This window comes from Acipenser ruthenus, chromosome 1, assembly GCF_902713425.1.
Source record: "Acipenser ruthenus chromosome 1, fAciRut3.2 maternal haplotype, whole genome shotgun sequence".
NCBI lineage: Eukaryota > Metazoa > Chordata > Actinopteri > Acipenseriformes > Acipenseridae > Acipenser > Acipenser ruthenus.
The window spans coordinates 119,224,960-119,239,642 of NC_081189.1; the positions used below are offsets into that span (position 1 = coordinate 119,224,960).

At 42.2% G+C, this 14,683-nt stretch overlaps 1 protein-coding gene across 1 annotated transcript; it reads left to right on the plus strand.

Annotated features, from left to right (window-relative positions):
• Positions 1–723: 723 nt before the first annotated feature.
• LOC131740080 (uncharacterized) lies at positions 724–14,432 on the plus strand. Its single transcript, XM_059034720.1, has 6 exons — positions 724–782; positions 5,450–5,543; positions 7,638–7,895; positions 10,234–10,336; positions 11,332–11,374; positions 11,655–14,432. Exons 2-6 carry the CDS (start codon positions 5,480–5,482, stop codon positions 11,787–11,789), a joined length of 603 nt encoding a protein of 200 aa, XP_058890703.1. The 5' UTR covers positions 724–782; positions 5,450–5,479; the 3' UTR covers positions 11,790–14,432.
• Positions 14,433–14,683: the final 251 nt, after the last annotated feature.

Here is a 14,683-nt window from a genome sequence, read left to right on the forward strand (position 1 = left end):
ACCCAGCAAAGTTATACACTGATATTCTGATAGCACAGCAATTCAAATGAAGTTTGTAATTGATTGTGTTCCTCAAATACACAATAAAAAGTGATATTTATAGGGTATACAGTTATACAGCGATACAGTGGTTTTGGACATCTAAGAACAGGTACTGCGAGCATCTGGATTCATACCCAGAGGTACTCTGTAGCCTCCTGGGACATTCACAGCTTGAATCTCATCAAGCAGCTTCTTGAAGGATCCCAGGGTGTCAGCTTCAACAACATTACTGGGGAGTTGGTTCCAGACCCTCACAATCCTTTGTGTAAAAAAGTGCTATCTGTCGGTTTTTGAAAAATTGATGTATTAACTGTAGTCTCAGAAATTGAAATGAATAAATCTGAGAAATGTATTTCAGACTTACTATATTCCATAGTGAATTTTATACTGGGTCTTGACCCATTTATATAGTATTTAAATAAATGTAGATCCACTTCAGAACCTGTCCAAACAACTAGTATATATATATATATATATATATATATATATATATATATATATTTTCCACAAACCTATATATTGTAACAATGAGTGTGCTGCCGTACCGGTTTCCGGTATACCAGGGACAGGAATACCATTTGCACAACAGTGTTAGCAAAGTCGAGCGGGGTCTGATTTTGTCATGCGGCTATATATAGCACTTCAGTGATCAGCTTCCTCATAATCAAAGTGAAGCACAGAAGCACTCAGGCTTGGATACCCTACTGGTAGACAGACAGGACCAGACGCACATTAAAAAGGTAACTACAGCCATAATAGTGGGTAGGGTGGACACAAACCAGTGTCTCTTTGCTGTAGATGGTAGCAAATACATTTTTTTACTTTGAGAAAATTAAAATGCAAGCTGTATTTATGTGACTTAACTTTTGTGGTAAACAAAATCAGAGTAAAATATTGTAAAAAGATAGTTAGAGAAAATTAAAATACCAGGTAGATGGCAGGTAAAAATGCTCCAACAAATGACAAAGTAGGCTGTCCTCAAATGGGTTAAATGAGGGCTAGCTGTTGTGTTTCTGTGGTGATCATACTTGTTCACTCTGGATTGTGACATCTAATGAGCTGTTTGAATCTTTACACTCTGGGTTTAGAGCTAAACACAGCACTGAAACAGCCCTTGTGAAGGTAACACATGATTTGTTGGTGGCTGCTGATTCAGGATCTCTCAGTATTCTTCTTCTTCTGGATTTAAGTGGAGCTTTTGATAGTTACTCAGCTGTTACTCATGATATTTTGCTGGAGCGCATGGAAAATATTTTGGGTATAACTGGCACACCTCTTTGTTGGTTAAGGTCATATCTGTCTAATAGGAAGCAATTTGTTATCCGAGGCAACTATAAATGTGATACTGCCCCAGTTACACAAGGTGTCCCCCAGGGCTCTGTCCTGGGACCATTATTAATATACAGTACATGCTTCCACTTGGCCAGATTATTCCACATCATGCTCATTTTTATGAAGACGACACACTAAACCCAACACTGATGTGACTCACACGCCTCTACTCATTGTCTGTCTGATATCAAGCACTGGATGCAGCTTCATTTCTTACAGTTAAATTGTGGAAGACATTAGAACTTCACCTCAAGTGTGAAACTTGGGTATTATTTTTGATTCCACCTTATCGTTTGAAGCTCATGTTAGAAATATAACTAAAGTGTCATTCTTTCATCTGCATAACATTGCAAGATCATTTCTGTCCTCAGCTTCTGCTGAGAAATTAATTCATGCATTCATCTCCTCAAGACTGGACTACAGCAGAACCTCAGAGTTAGGAACGCCTTGAAACGTCTGAAATGTCTGTGACTCTGAAAGAGTTTTCAGTGGTTTAATAAACATGTACACCTGCTACCTACATCCTCAATCTGGAGAATAATACAAAGGCTACATTTAAGTTACTATCAAAATTAGAACTGTAGCAAAAACATCCATGAAAACCCGGGTTATCGTAGTGCTTGCTTTAAACAAAATGCATTCCTGCAGCTTGCCCAGACATTCACGTCCTTTGGCTTGAAAAACAAACCGTGCTTTATTTAAAACAAAATCCTCCTTGTAAAATTGTCCGCACTTGCTTTGAAATCTGCCTCCCCTTTCTGGATTCATTTGTTGGTTCAGTAATTTTGCATTCTCTGTGACCAGCACACCGCTTATAGGAGCGCCTGTGTGGTTGCATTGCACTCATGGTTGAGTGATTGCATACTTCCGGTTGAAAGTGGGGGTTCGGTAGACCGGTCAGTTCGTAACTCTGGTGTTCATAACTCAGGCGTTCTACTGTACTGCAATGCTCTTCTGACTGGGCTTTCTGTTAAAGTTCTCAGTAGGCTTCAGTATGTGCAGAATTCTGCAGCCCGGGTTTGAACGCATACCTCTTCTTGTGAACACCTGTACTGTATAAGCTGCACTGGCTCCCTGTGAGGTATCGGGTTGACTACAAAATTCTGTTCCTTACCTATAAGCCTTAAATGGTGCTGCCCCTGTTTTTTTGAGAGATCTATTGCAAAAGTACATTCCAGTGCACAATTTAAGATCCATGGATGCGGGGTGTCTTATTCAGCCTGGGACTAGGCTCCGTACTATGGGAGACTGAGCTTTTTATCGTGCCGCCCCACGACTATGGAATACGCTGCCCAGATCTATTCGAGATTCTGAGTCTGTGGATATTTTTAAATCTCGCTTAAAAAGACACCTCTTTTTAAGATAGCCTTTGCTGATTTATTTTAACTTTCAGTATGTTTTATTGAACTCATATTTTATCTGTACCTTTGTATATTGTATGTTTTGTATTGTTGTTCTTTTACAGTGCTTTCGATCTAAGAAAAGCACTCTATAAATAAAATGTATTATTATTTTTATTATTATTATTATTATTATTATTATTATTATTATTGTATATATATTGCTGTGTAACAGGCAGTGCTGTGTGATGTGTATATATATATATATATATATTGCTGTGTAACAGGCAGTGCTGTGTGATGTGTATATATATATATATATTGCTGTGTAACAGGCAGTGTTGTGTGATGTGTATATATATATATTGCTGTATAACGGTCAGTGCTGTGTGATGTGTGTATATATATTGCTGTGTAACGGGCAGTGCTGTGTGATGTGTATATATATTGCTGGTGTAACGGGCAGTGCTGTGTGATCCACAGCGTTGCAGATTCTGTCCCCAGTTGGTGAGATGAAACCACACAGTTAAAAGCTCTATAACTGCTCGCTTGCTTGCAGTGCGTGGGGTCACCAGTTCATACCCAGCCTCCGCCCTGTTCCATTGGTGCCATATGTTGAATATCATAGATTGGGTGCATCCGATCGTGAGGTTAACCCCTTAAGGACCGTGTGAAGTGTCTTTCTAGGCCCATGATCGAGTAAACACGATAAAAAAACGCACTTCAATTGATTCACTTACTGGACCACCATACTTTGCAGTACAGGTTGGAAACACATACCACTGGATAGGGGAGGGATTGAATTTCACTCCCTGATAGTTTTGAGATGGACTGAGATGGACATTTCAAGGGTAGAGAAAGTTAGAGCAGCACACAGAAAGAAAAACTTTGATATAGATTTAACTGTGATATAGATTTAACTGTGATATAGATTTAACTGTAATATAGATTTAACTGTGATATAGATTTAACTGTGATATAGATTTAACTGTGATATAGATTTAACTGTAATATAGATTTAAATCTCACGAACAAGCCTTCCAATTGGAATCTCGTTTTACATCTCGCAAGCGAAGTCTCCAATAGAAATGTAGTACTTTGCGGCCACTCAGTATTTGGGGCGGGTTTAAAGTATTCAGAACGAATCAATGACAGATACGAGTCAGGAAGGAGGGACATTGCCCAGCAGCCCTGGGAAAGGTATTTTGTTTTTGTTTTTCTTGTAGTAGTTTTTTTTAATGGGAAAGGTGTGAAGTCCATGTGAATTGAGTAATCATTTCCAGGGGTTTTACAGTGCTTTTTCCATGGTTATTGGCTATTCACCAATTTAATTTCTTTCTGTTGGGGGTGTTTTATCGTATTTTATTGCTTAAAAGTCAGAAGTCCTATTTATAATGTTCCCCAGAGTGTTCTTAAAAAAATTACACCAATTCGAGGATGCTACTGTAAACAATGGATTTTTAGTAAATTTGTATAGGAAGAGAGTCAACTACAGCCAAAAAACGCCTGTTCCTGGGGGAGCATCCCACTGAAAAACACCTGTTCCTGGGGGAGCATCCCACTGAAAAACACCTGGCCCTGTGGGAGCATCCCACTGAAAAACACCTGGTCCTGGGGGAGCATCCCACTGAAAAACACCTGGTCCTGGGGGTGTATCCCACTGAAAAACACCTGGTCCTGGGGGTGTATCCCACTGAAAAACACCTGGTCCTGGGGGTGTATCCCACTGAAAAACACCTGGTCCTGGGGGTGCATCCCACTGAAAAACACCTGGTCCTGGGGGAGCATCCCACTGAAAAACACCTGGTCCTGGGGGTGCATCCCACTGAAAAACACCTGGCCCTGGGGGAGCATCCCACTGAAAAACACCTGGTCCTGGGGGAGCATCCCACTGAAAAACACCTGGTCCTGGGGGAGCATCCCACTGAAAAACACCTGGTCCTGGGGGTGTATCCCACTGAAAAACACCTGGTCCTGGGGGTGTATCCCACTGAAAAACACCTGGTCCTGGGGGTGTATCCCACTGAAAAACACCTGGTCCTGGGGGAGCATCCCACTGAAAAACACCTGGTCCTGGGGGAGCATCCCACTGAAAAACACCTGGTCCTGGGGGAGCATCCCACTGAAAAACACCTGGTCCTGGGGGAGCATCCCACTGAAAAACACCTGGTCCTGGGGGTGCATCCCACTGAAAAACACCTGGCCCTGGGGGTGCATCCCACTGAAAAACGCTTGGTATTTAAAGGGTTAAGGGGGGTAAGGTTTAATGTTGCTACTGGTGGCTGTTACACAATGAAATGGCAAAATTACAAAAGGGATGTGCTAAGTTCTAAAAACTTTCCACGAATGTTGTGAAATTTATACAATAGCTACTAGTTTAAGGGACTATTAATAAAACAGTTATGTTATTAAAGGTCATGTCTATTATTAAGTTAGAAATTGTCACAGTAACATTTTAGTGACATGATACTCGTGGAACCTTTCATCATATCACGTTATACAGAATTTATAACATCTGTTATGACTTAGTTACATATTCTTATTACACTGCATTTCTGTTCATAACTATATTTATTACACATTTAGGCATTATTAATAATAATCTATAACAGATGTTTTCAATATCTTACAAATCTCTGCAGGTATCCTGTGGCATTGTATAACAAGTATTGATTTTTCAAGTGACAGGGTTTCATATCAATTATGCTATACTTATCAATTTCTTTCTTTTTCAGCTTTTTTCTTCTGTCTTCTATAAGGAAGAAATGTACACGAACGAAGGACTGCTGTTGAGCAGGATCATCTTGCTTATTTCAGTCTACACTCTGTGTGAGGCACTTTTTTAACATTTGGTTTTTGCAATGTTAGGCAGATCTCTCTGTGTTCCTTTTGTTGGTGTAACGACAGTAGATTCACAGACACTATACCTGTATTATCACTGTAGGACAACAGAGTCAGACAACATGCAATAGGTAGCCATACTTCACAATGGGCCATACTTCACAGAACTGAATACTCTTATCCCTGACCCTGACCCTGCATTTCCCTGAAAGTCAGTTTAAGTCCCGATAGAGAAGACAATCCCATTTTATAGACTGGTTACACTGGTAACCAGTCAGGTTGGATAGTATTTCCAGAATAGTCCCTGTAGTTGAAAAAGGACACCGTAAAATAATGATTGAAGCTGGGACTGCAATAGAGCCAAAGTTTCCCCATGGATTGCATTATACTTTCTTGTGACTATTGCAACTAAGCATGACAAAGCATGTAACAGTATTACAGACATTGCATCAGTCCATCCACTGGGCATTTCTCAGACACAGACTGACATCAAAATGTCACTGTCATGAAGCCACGGGTTTACCAAATGGATCAGCTTCTTCAAGTAGCCACATTGTCCATGGATGAAGAGAGACAGGTTTTGAACACTTTGGGTGGATTCAGAATGTTTTCAAGGGGTTTAGTAACTGTAATCTCCCTGACATTAATATTTTAGCAGTTCCCTTAACTTTACCACCATCAGGAGAATACCTTTCTGTGTGTTCAGCAGACAGTTAATCTCCTCTCAGATGGGAGGGTGTATTGTCTATTGATAACCATTGTTGAATAGAACAAAGCAAATGAAACATGGAGAAAAAGGCTTCTTGGATTATTAAAGCAATGGCAGAAAATGAAGTGGATTAAAATTTTTACAAGGTATAAGAGTAATTATCCTCAAAAACAATTGCCTTCTCTTTTTTGAGCTGTTTTATATAGGATGTGTTCAGGTGTTCTGGTCTGAGTTCTGTAGCTGCTGTAGCTACTATCAGTTCTAAGTGCCTGCCATGGACTATTTAATGTAGGCTAGGGTCTTTATATTAGTATGCAACAGCGCCATCTAGTGCACAGCTGTGTATTGCCAGCAAAACAAAAGGAAACTTTGGCTGATCTAGACAAATGTTACACATTGTTTAGTGGTTTGAGTCATTCCACCTTTCAGTGTGAGCTTACTTAGACACCCGAGCTTAAAACCCACCTAACACCTTTAGTACAGGTAACTTATAGCTAAGGCTGGCTGGAAAACCTGGAATGGTTACGCAATTTAATTCATCGTTTTGCCACTTAAGTAAAGCCTAGAGACTTAAAGCCAATTTAATACCATTGAATACCAATCTGAAACCTCACATGTGGTATTTCATACTGATAGGTTGACTAGTGTTGCAGGGGGACAGGCTATTGGGTACACAGAGGTGCTTTAAACTCCTCAGTTATAAAAGGGTTCTGTGACATGATGAGGGAAATGGGAGAAGATGCAATGTGATTCCAAACCAGAAGAATACATCAGTCAAAATACTGATGTAAAGAGTTCATGAAAGGATAGCAAGAATGAACTCTGATTGAGGGTGTAGATGTATGTGGGCAGTGTGTGCTGCTAGAGTGCTTTCATTGCATGAGGAAGTGGTAATACAAGAACTGACCTCATCTGACCTGGTGCAAGTAAGAGTTGTCCGGTCAAGATATTGCTGACACACAGAGATAAGCCTCGCACCCAAAGGGGTGTAAAAACAGCAGCACTTGGAGGTGCATTCGAGAAGCATCAAGACCCTCCATGAACACATGCTTCTCCCATAAACTGGGAACTGATCTCATTGCTTCATTTCTGTTAACTAGTGGTTCATGGTTGTGTCTAATGATACTGATTAAGCTGTAAAAGTGTGACTGGATCAATAAAGGAAACCTGTTAAATTTGGCTTTATCCTTGTTGTGTGTGCTCCTTCATACAGAGAAATACATAAATCATTTAGTTTCCGTACGATAGGAAGTTTGAGACACTTACTTTAGCAGCACTTTAAGAGTGAGGGAATATGGTTTCAGCAGGTTTCTCCAGTCCCAAGACCAGTCACTTTGAATTTCCAGATCATTGTAAAATGTGTTCTCTTTCAGCTGCGGCACAGGTTTCAATCACGGCATCTCCCTCCCTGAGTGTCAGACAAGGGGAGAAAGTCACTCTGACCTGTGTTGCCAACGCTACCAACAGAAACGACTTCTTATACACCTGGAGCAAGAACAAACACATCATCAAGCATGCAAACAAACAGTCGCTGGAGTTCGAGGCGGAGAGCGACGGAGATGTCTACTTCTGTGCTGTGAAATGGGAATCGATGAACGAGTTCTCGACAGCAGTCACTATCAATGTGCAGTGTAAGAGTTTATCAAATCCCAGGGGTCTGGGGTCTGGGGGTCTGGGGTCTAGGGGTTTGGGGTCTGGAGTTTTGGGGTCTGGGGTCTTGGGGTCTGGCGTCTGGGTTTCTAGGTTCTGGGAGTCTGCGGTCTGTGGTCTTGGGGTCTGGGGTCTGGAGTTCTGGGGTCTGGATTTCTGGGGTTTTGTGGTCTGAGGCCTGGGGGTCTGGAGTTCTGGGGTCTGGGGTTCTGGGGGTCTGGAGTTCTGGGTTCTGGGGGTCTGGGGTCTGGGGGTTTGGGGTCTGGGGGTTTGGGGTCTGGGGGTCTGTGGTCTGGGGGTTTGGGGTTCTGGGGTCTGGGGGTCTGGAGTTCTGGGTTCTGGGGGTCTGGTGTCTGTGGTTCTGGGGTCTGGTGTCTGGGGGTTTGGGGTCTGGGGTTCTGGGGTCTGGGGTTCTGGGGTCTGGTGGTCTGGGGTTCTGGGGTCTGGTAGTCTGGGGTCTGGGGTCCTGGGGTCTGGCGGTTTGGGGTTCTGGGGTCTGGGGGTCTGGGGGTCTGGTGGTCTGGCGGTTTGGGGTTCTGGGGTCTGGGGGTCTGGGGTCTGGTGGTCTATGGTCTGGGGGTCTGGGGTCTGGTGGTCTATGGTCTGGGGTCTGGTGGTCTGGGGTCTGGCGTCTGGGGTTCTGGGGTCTGGGGGTCTGGTAGTCTGGGGTCTGGGGGTCTGGGGTCTGGGGTCTGGTGGTCTATGGTCTGGGGTCTGGGGGTCTGGGGGTCTGGGGTCTGGTGGTCTATGGTCTGGGGTCTGGTGGTCTGGGGGTCTGGGGGTCTGGCATCTGGGGGTCTGGTGGTCTCTAGTCTGGGGTTCTGGGGTCTGGGGGTCTGGGGTTCTGGGGTCTGGGGTTCTGGGGTCTGGGGGTCTGGTGGTCTGGGGTCTGGGGGTCTGGGGTCTGGTGGTCTGGGGTTCTGGGGTCTGGGGTTCTGGGGTCTGGGGGTCTGGTGGTCTGGGGTTCTGGGGTCTGGGGGTCTGGGGTTCTGGGGTCTGGGGTTCTGGGGTCTGGGGGTCTGGTGGTCTGGGGGTCTGGTGGTCTGGGGGTGTGGTGGTCTGGGGGTCTGGGGTCTGGTGGTCTGGGGGTCTGGTGGTCTGGGGTCTGGGGGTCTGGGGGTCTGGGGGTCTGGTGGTCTGGGGTCTGGTGGTCTGGGGGTCTGGGGTCTGGTGGTCTGGGGTCTGGGGGTCTGGTGGTCTGGGGTCTGGGGTCTGGGGGTCTGGTGGTCTGGGGTCTGGTGTATCCCCAGGAATAGGGAATCGGGGTACTGCAGCTCATCTACCAGCAGCACCCTCATTCATTGTGATGACACTTAGGCAAGTAAAACAATGAAGAGTAAAATATCTGTGCAACAAAGAGCTCACCCTAAAGGCTGCTACAAACTAAAGGCTGCTACACACCAGACGCAATGTAATGCTTTATCAGGTGACAAAATACTTTTGCAGCCACATGACCAGACACTCCTGAAGCAACACAGATGTGATGCATCAGATTTGAAAACTGCCACATCCCATGTATATACATTTTTATAAAACTATTACAAATTGCTGTTGACAAGACTATGAACAAGACTGGTACATATTGGTCAACGTGATGTGGAAAATATGAGTGTCTTCTCTGACGGTATTTCAAAATATATATATATATATATCAATAAATCATACTGTGACCAGCATGGCTTGTGGTGGTGTCAGACCAGGAAGAGACACACAGGACTGGTGAGTGAATGCTCTGAATACGGAGACAAAACAAATACTCAAAATAAACAGCATGATGGCCAAACAAAACAGACAAAACAAACACTCACCGATAACAAGCAGCGGGCTGGTGTAGATCCTGCACGCGTAGCAATTGTTATTATTATTTTATTCCTATTCCTCCCGACTCTCTCCCGTTCCTTCACCCAACCCTGAGTGAGTGATTCGTGCCTCCATATATACAGCTGTGCCGGGACTCAATTGCTAGTTAATCGTCATTTTGGATACTGCTTCAGCCTACTGGATCATGTGCATTGAAGCTCCCTTGTTGTCGCACGAAGAAATTGCTCCAGTGTTGCCTGTTGTGTCACCTGTGGTGTGAAAGATACTCATCAAAACTTTAGGTTCTATTCATTTTGTCGCATTGCGTCTGTTGTGTTGTGGCCTTGATTCAGGAATGTTTCCTGTTAGAGTTGGGCGGAAGAGCCATCACCTGCAGTCCTTAATGGCTGCGGATGTGAAATTTGATAACGATAACTTATGACCATCTGTTTCTGTTGCGAACTCTGGGTTAATGCTTGTAACCCATGGTGTTGAGCTCTTCTCTCATTGTGTTTTCAGGTCTTTTAGACAACAAGACCATCATCGGAAGCATGTTTGGGGCTCTGAGTTTCATCGTGCTCTTCGTGGCGTCCTTGTTCACTGTGAACTTCATATTGCAGAAGTAGGCATGGATTCTATTACTCTTCATGAGCCATCATGCTCTCTGCAGGGATGTTATTACAGCACACTTATTAATGGTCCTTTCTGAGTCTCCTTTCATGCTGATGCTAAGCTAGCAATGCTCATGTGTGCCGCCACGTGGTGATTCTTAAGCAATGCCCATTGGTTGCATTTTCGAATCCAGTTATCTATAGGTCATGTCGGGACACAGCCAAGGTGAAGCAGCGTGTTTCTAGTAAACCCTGCAGGGTGTTCTGTTACTCTTTATGAACTGTCTCAATAAGACTGGAAGAGCTGGATTTGTATTAGTTAAAGAGGGGAGCTCGTTAGATCTGCAAGTTTGGATCATTAAGAGTGACTCACACCTCCAGAGGCTGGTAGCTCGCTCACATCTGCTCTCGAGTTCCTGTGTGGAAAAGAGGAAACTGCGTGGGATCGGAGGACACCCTTTAGTTCTGAGTTGTGTGGGGAATTGCTGTGGAGAGAGAACGTAATTGGACATTCTGAATTTGGGATAAAATCAGGGATAAAATAATTGGCAATCTAAATAAAATAATAATAATAATAATAAAAGGCTTGTAATAATATTTTTTTTCCTATGTTGCATTATTAATGATTCACCCTGTTTAAATATTGTATCTTTAATTGTGAAGCACCTGTATGTGAGATAAGCTGGTGTGCATGAAGGAATATTTTAGAAGTGATTTTGAGATTTTCAGTTTAACCCCATTGTTGCATTGTTACACAAGTGTGTACACATCTTGTATTTGCATTGCACTCATCTTCAGCCATGAGGTTCCTATATCCATGCTGTGTGAAGCAAGCTGAAAGGACACTGTGGCAATTGATTTCTCAAACACACAGTCAAACAACAAGCAAGCTTGTTAAAATTAATTCAACTCAATACTGAGCAGGATTGCACACATCTTAAATAAGGTTACGCCATTTGAACTGTATATTTCTGACTCATTTTCTATGTATGTGTCTCTTTTTCAGAAGAGCCCGGTCCTTGGTTTTCAAGGAGATAGAAGTTACAAAAGTGAGTTTCAAATATTCCTAGTTAATATGCTGATTTCCTCTGTTGTACATGTGCTGGCAAATGAATTGGTTTTTGAATGCTAAAATGACTAGCTAGAGTTCTAGCATGTAACTATATAAACCTCAAATTCGATTTGCACTCCCCTTCTGCCCTGCATCTCATCAATGCACAGAACATCTTACTAATTTCACTTCTTTATTTCAGAGGAATGCTACTGTACTTTATTTGAGTCGGAATGCTATTGATGATATATTGCTTATTTGTATTGCCTTTTTTACAGGAAAGTTCTTATGAAGATATGGAAGGAAGCTCACCATATTATACAATCATGAACCAAAGGGCACATGTTGTCTATGAAAATGTTTCTCCCGGATATACTGCAGGATACCAAAGTAAAACAGACCCATGTCAGTAAACGCACAGGGTGATACTGGCAACAAGCAGATTTGCAAGTATAAAAATGCAAGCTTAAAGCCAGAACTGTGCACAGATTAAACAAGAATAAGGAAGGATTTAATTACACAAAAATGTAAGAGAGTTCTGCTTGGATGATGCAGGGGATCACTGAAGGAATTTGCAAGATTTTAGCTTACTGCATGGATGTTTTGTGCAATGTTTGCATGAAACCCTTCCCAATCCTTGTATTATCCTTGCAAATATCCTTCAGCAGTTGTTGTACCAAGAATCCTATAGTACCCTTAGCTTTCTTGACACATTATTAGTAACACTGGTGCTCAAGATCTTTGAACTTTTCTCTTTTGTATTGATATATTAAATGTAATTTAAGATATGAGCATAGCCATGGCTGTGGGGATAAACAGGAGCAGCAGTGTGGAGTAGTGGTTAGGGCTCTGGACTCTTGACCAGAGGGTCGTGGGTTCAATCCTAGGTGGGGGACACTGCTGCTGTACCCTTGAGCAAGGTACTTTAGCTAGATTGCTCCAGAAAAAACCTAACTGTATAAATGGGTAATTGTATGTAAAAAATAATAATAATGTGTAAAAAATGATGTAATTGTATGTAAAAATAATGTGATATCTTGTAACAATTGTAAGTCGTCCTGGATAAGGGCGTCTGCTAAGAAATTAATAATAATAATAATAATCATGCAACAAAAGCCCTATCAAATAACAAGGTTTACAAAACAAAGGCTGTATGACCAAACACCCCAGCGCCAAATGCATTAGTACGACAGGAGGGACCACAAGGAGATCAGCCTCAGCAGAACGAAGGCTTCTGGACGGTATCTATCTCAAATGCATTAGTAAGTAGACAATTAGTAGACAATTTAATATTTCCACATAGACTCCAAGATTAAGTCTATTCTGGCATTCCCCTCAAATAATGTAAGTTACGCTTCGGCCCCATAATCTCTCACCTAATTACTGTATGGCACTTAGTGGGAAAACATACAAAACTTCAAATACAATGGCATACCCACTCACCTATATTTCATAACTTTACCCTCTTATCAGAGGGCCGTCCCATCTCTTTATACTCTTGGGGATATTTGTAAAGATAACTGTCTTCTCACATTCCAAGATTTCTGTCTTCGTCTCCACTCTGCAGTGCGTGCGTATGGGGTACCCTGGGAGGCAGAACTGCCATCTCATGCATTACATGATATGCTGCACACGGGGTAAAACGAGGGGGCTGGTCTCCTCACTTTATACCCATCTATTAAAGGCCTCCTCTAAATCTCTGATGCTTGGTAATAATATGGAAAAATGGGGAGAATTTCTTGTTGTATTGTTCTAGTGTTGTTTTTGCCCCAAATAAAAGATTTGATCAAAAACAAATAAGTTATAAGTAGAATTTCGAATTCTATTTGCTGAGCTACCAGCAGACAGTGGAGCGGAGACAGCGCAGGAGTGATGTGGTGATGAGCCTTAATCAGAGTGAAGACATGTGCACCTGAAGTTTGTACAAGTTGCAGAGTCATGCAGAAGACCTGCCCGTAATGCATCGCAGTAGTCCAGTCTTGAAGTCACAGAAGCATGAATCAGAACCTCAGCTGACGTTACGTTTAAAAAAGGGTGGATTCATGCAGATCCTCAGGTTAAAAAAAGACACCTTTGTGCTACAAAGTTCAAAGAGGGATCAAAGAGGACCCCAAGATTTCTCACTTCCGAGCACATAGGGACAGTACTGTTTCCAATAGTGACAGATGCTGAGTCATGGTTAGAACAAGTCGCCTGGGCCCCAGTAGCATTGCCTCAGTCTTATATACATTTAATTGTAGGACATTCGTACTCATGCACAGCTGGATTTCAGACATACACCTTTTCAAGGCGTCCAGGGAGTCAGGCATTGAAGGGTCTGGAACTGTGTGTCCTCAGCATACATATGAAAGCTGATGCCATTGAATAACAGCACCTAGAGGTAACATGTAGGTTAAAAACAGAATAGGCCAACAATAGAAAATACTTATTTAATTTATTAGTCATGTTAGTCTAATCTTCTAAACCACAGTAGAAAGATGACTGTTTGATAAATATAAGTGCGTGTTTTTTTTAACAGACGATATAGGAGTCAGTGAAGAGATACGCTATGCTTCATTGATATGGTTAATTTAATGACTAGAATAGAGACACACAGATGGCACTTAAAGAGTTAACCCATTAATTACAAACACAAGCTGTATTTATGTAATTTGATACACTGCATTTAGACTCAACTTTAGAGGTTAACAAAATCAGAGTGGGTTATGATAAGATAGTTCAAGAGAAAATTAAAGTACCAGGTAGATGCAGGTTAAAAATGCTTTGAAAAAGTGAGGACAATGGCTCTTAATAGGAATACAGATACTTTGTTTTTTGTATACTTTTATTTTTTAACTATAGTTTATTATGTGTATTTCTCACAACACTATTTTGAAAATGTTTTATAAAAAATAAACACATCAATAAAATGTAACAATACAATTATGCTGCTCATTCATTAATCATTGAAGACATACTGGGTTTAAAGGGATGTGGACTGGTGATGGAGAGTTATGATATATCAGATACACACAGTACATGAGGGGCAGAATTGAGTCTGAACCTAGGGCTTGATGTGATCCAGCTGTACCCCGCCTGGATAAACCTTTTCAATCTGATCTGATCCACATGTATCTCACCTGGATACACCTTTTCAATCTGATCTGATCCACATGGATACACCTTTTCAATCTGATCTGATCCACCTGGATAAACCTTTTCAATCTGATCTGATCCACCTGGATAAACCTTTTCAATCTGATCTGATCCACCTGGATACACCTTTTCAATCTGATCTGATCCACATGGATAAATCTTTTCAATCTGA

Excerpts from the sequence above, each read along its gene's own strand:
- LOC131740080 (XM_059034720.1), top strand. The coding sequence starts at position 5,480 with ATGTACACGAACGAAGGACTGCTGTTGAGCAGGATCATCTTGCTTATT. Across the intron at positions 5,544-7,637 it reads TATTTCAGTCTACACTCTGT|CTGCGGCACAGGTTTCAATC; the intron begins GTGAGGCACTTT and ends GTTCTCTTTCAG. Across the intron at positions 11,375-11,654 it reads AGGAGATAGAAGTTACAAAA|GAAAGTTCTTATGAAGATAT; the intron begins GTGAGTTTCAAA and ends CCTTTTTTACAG.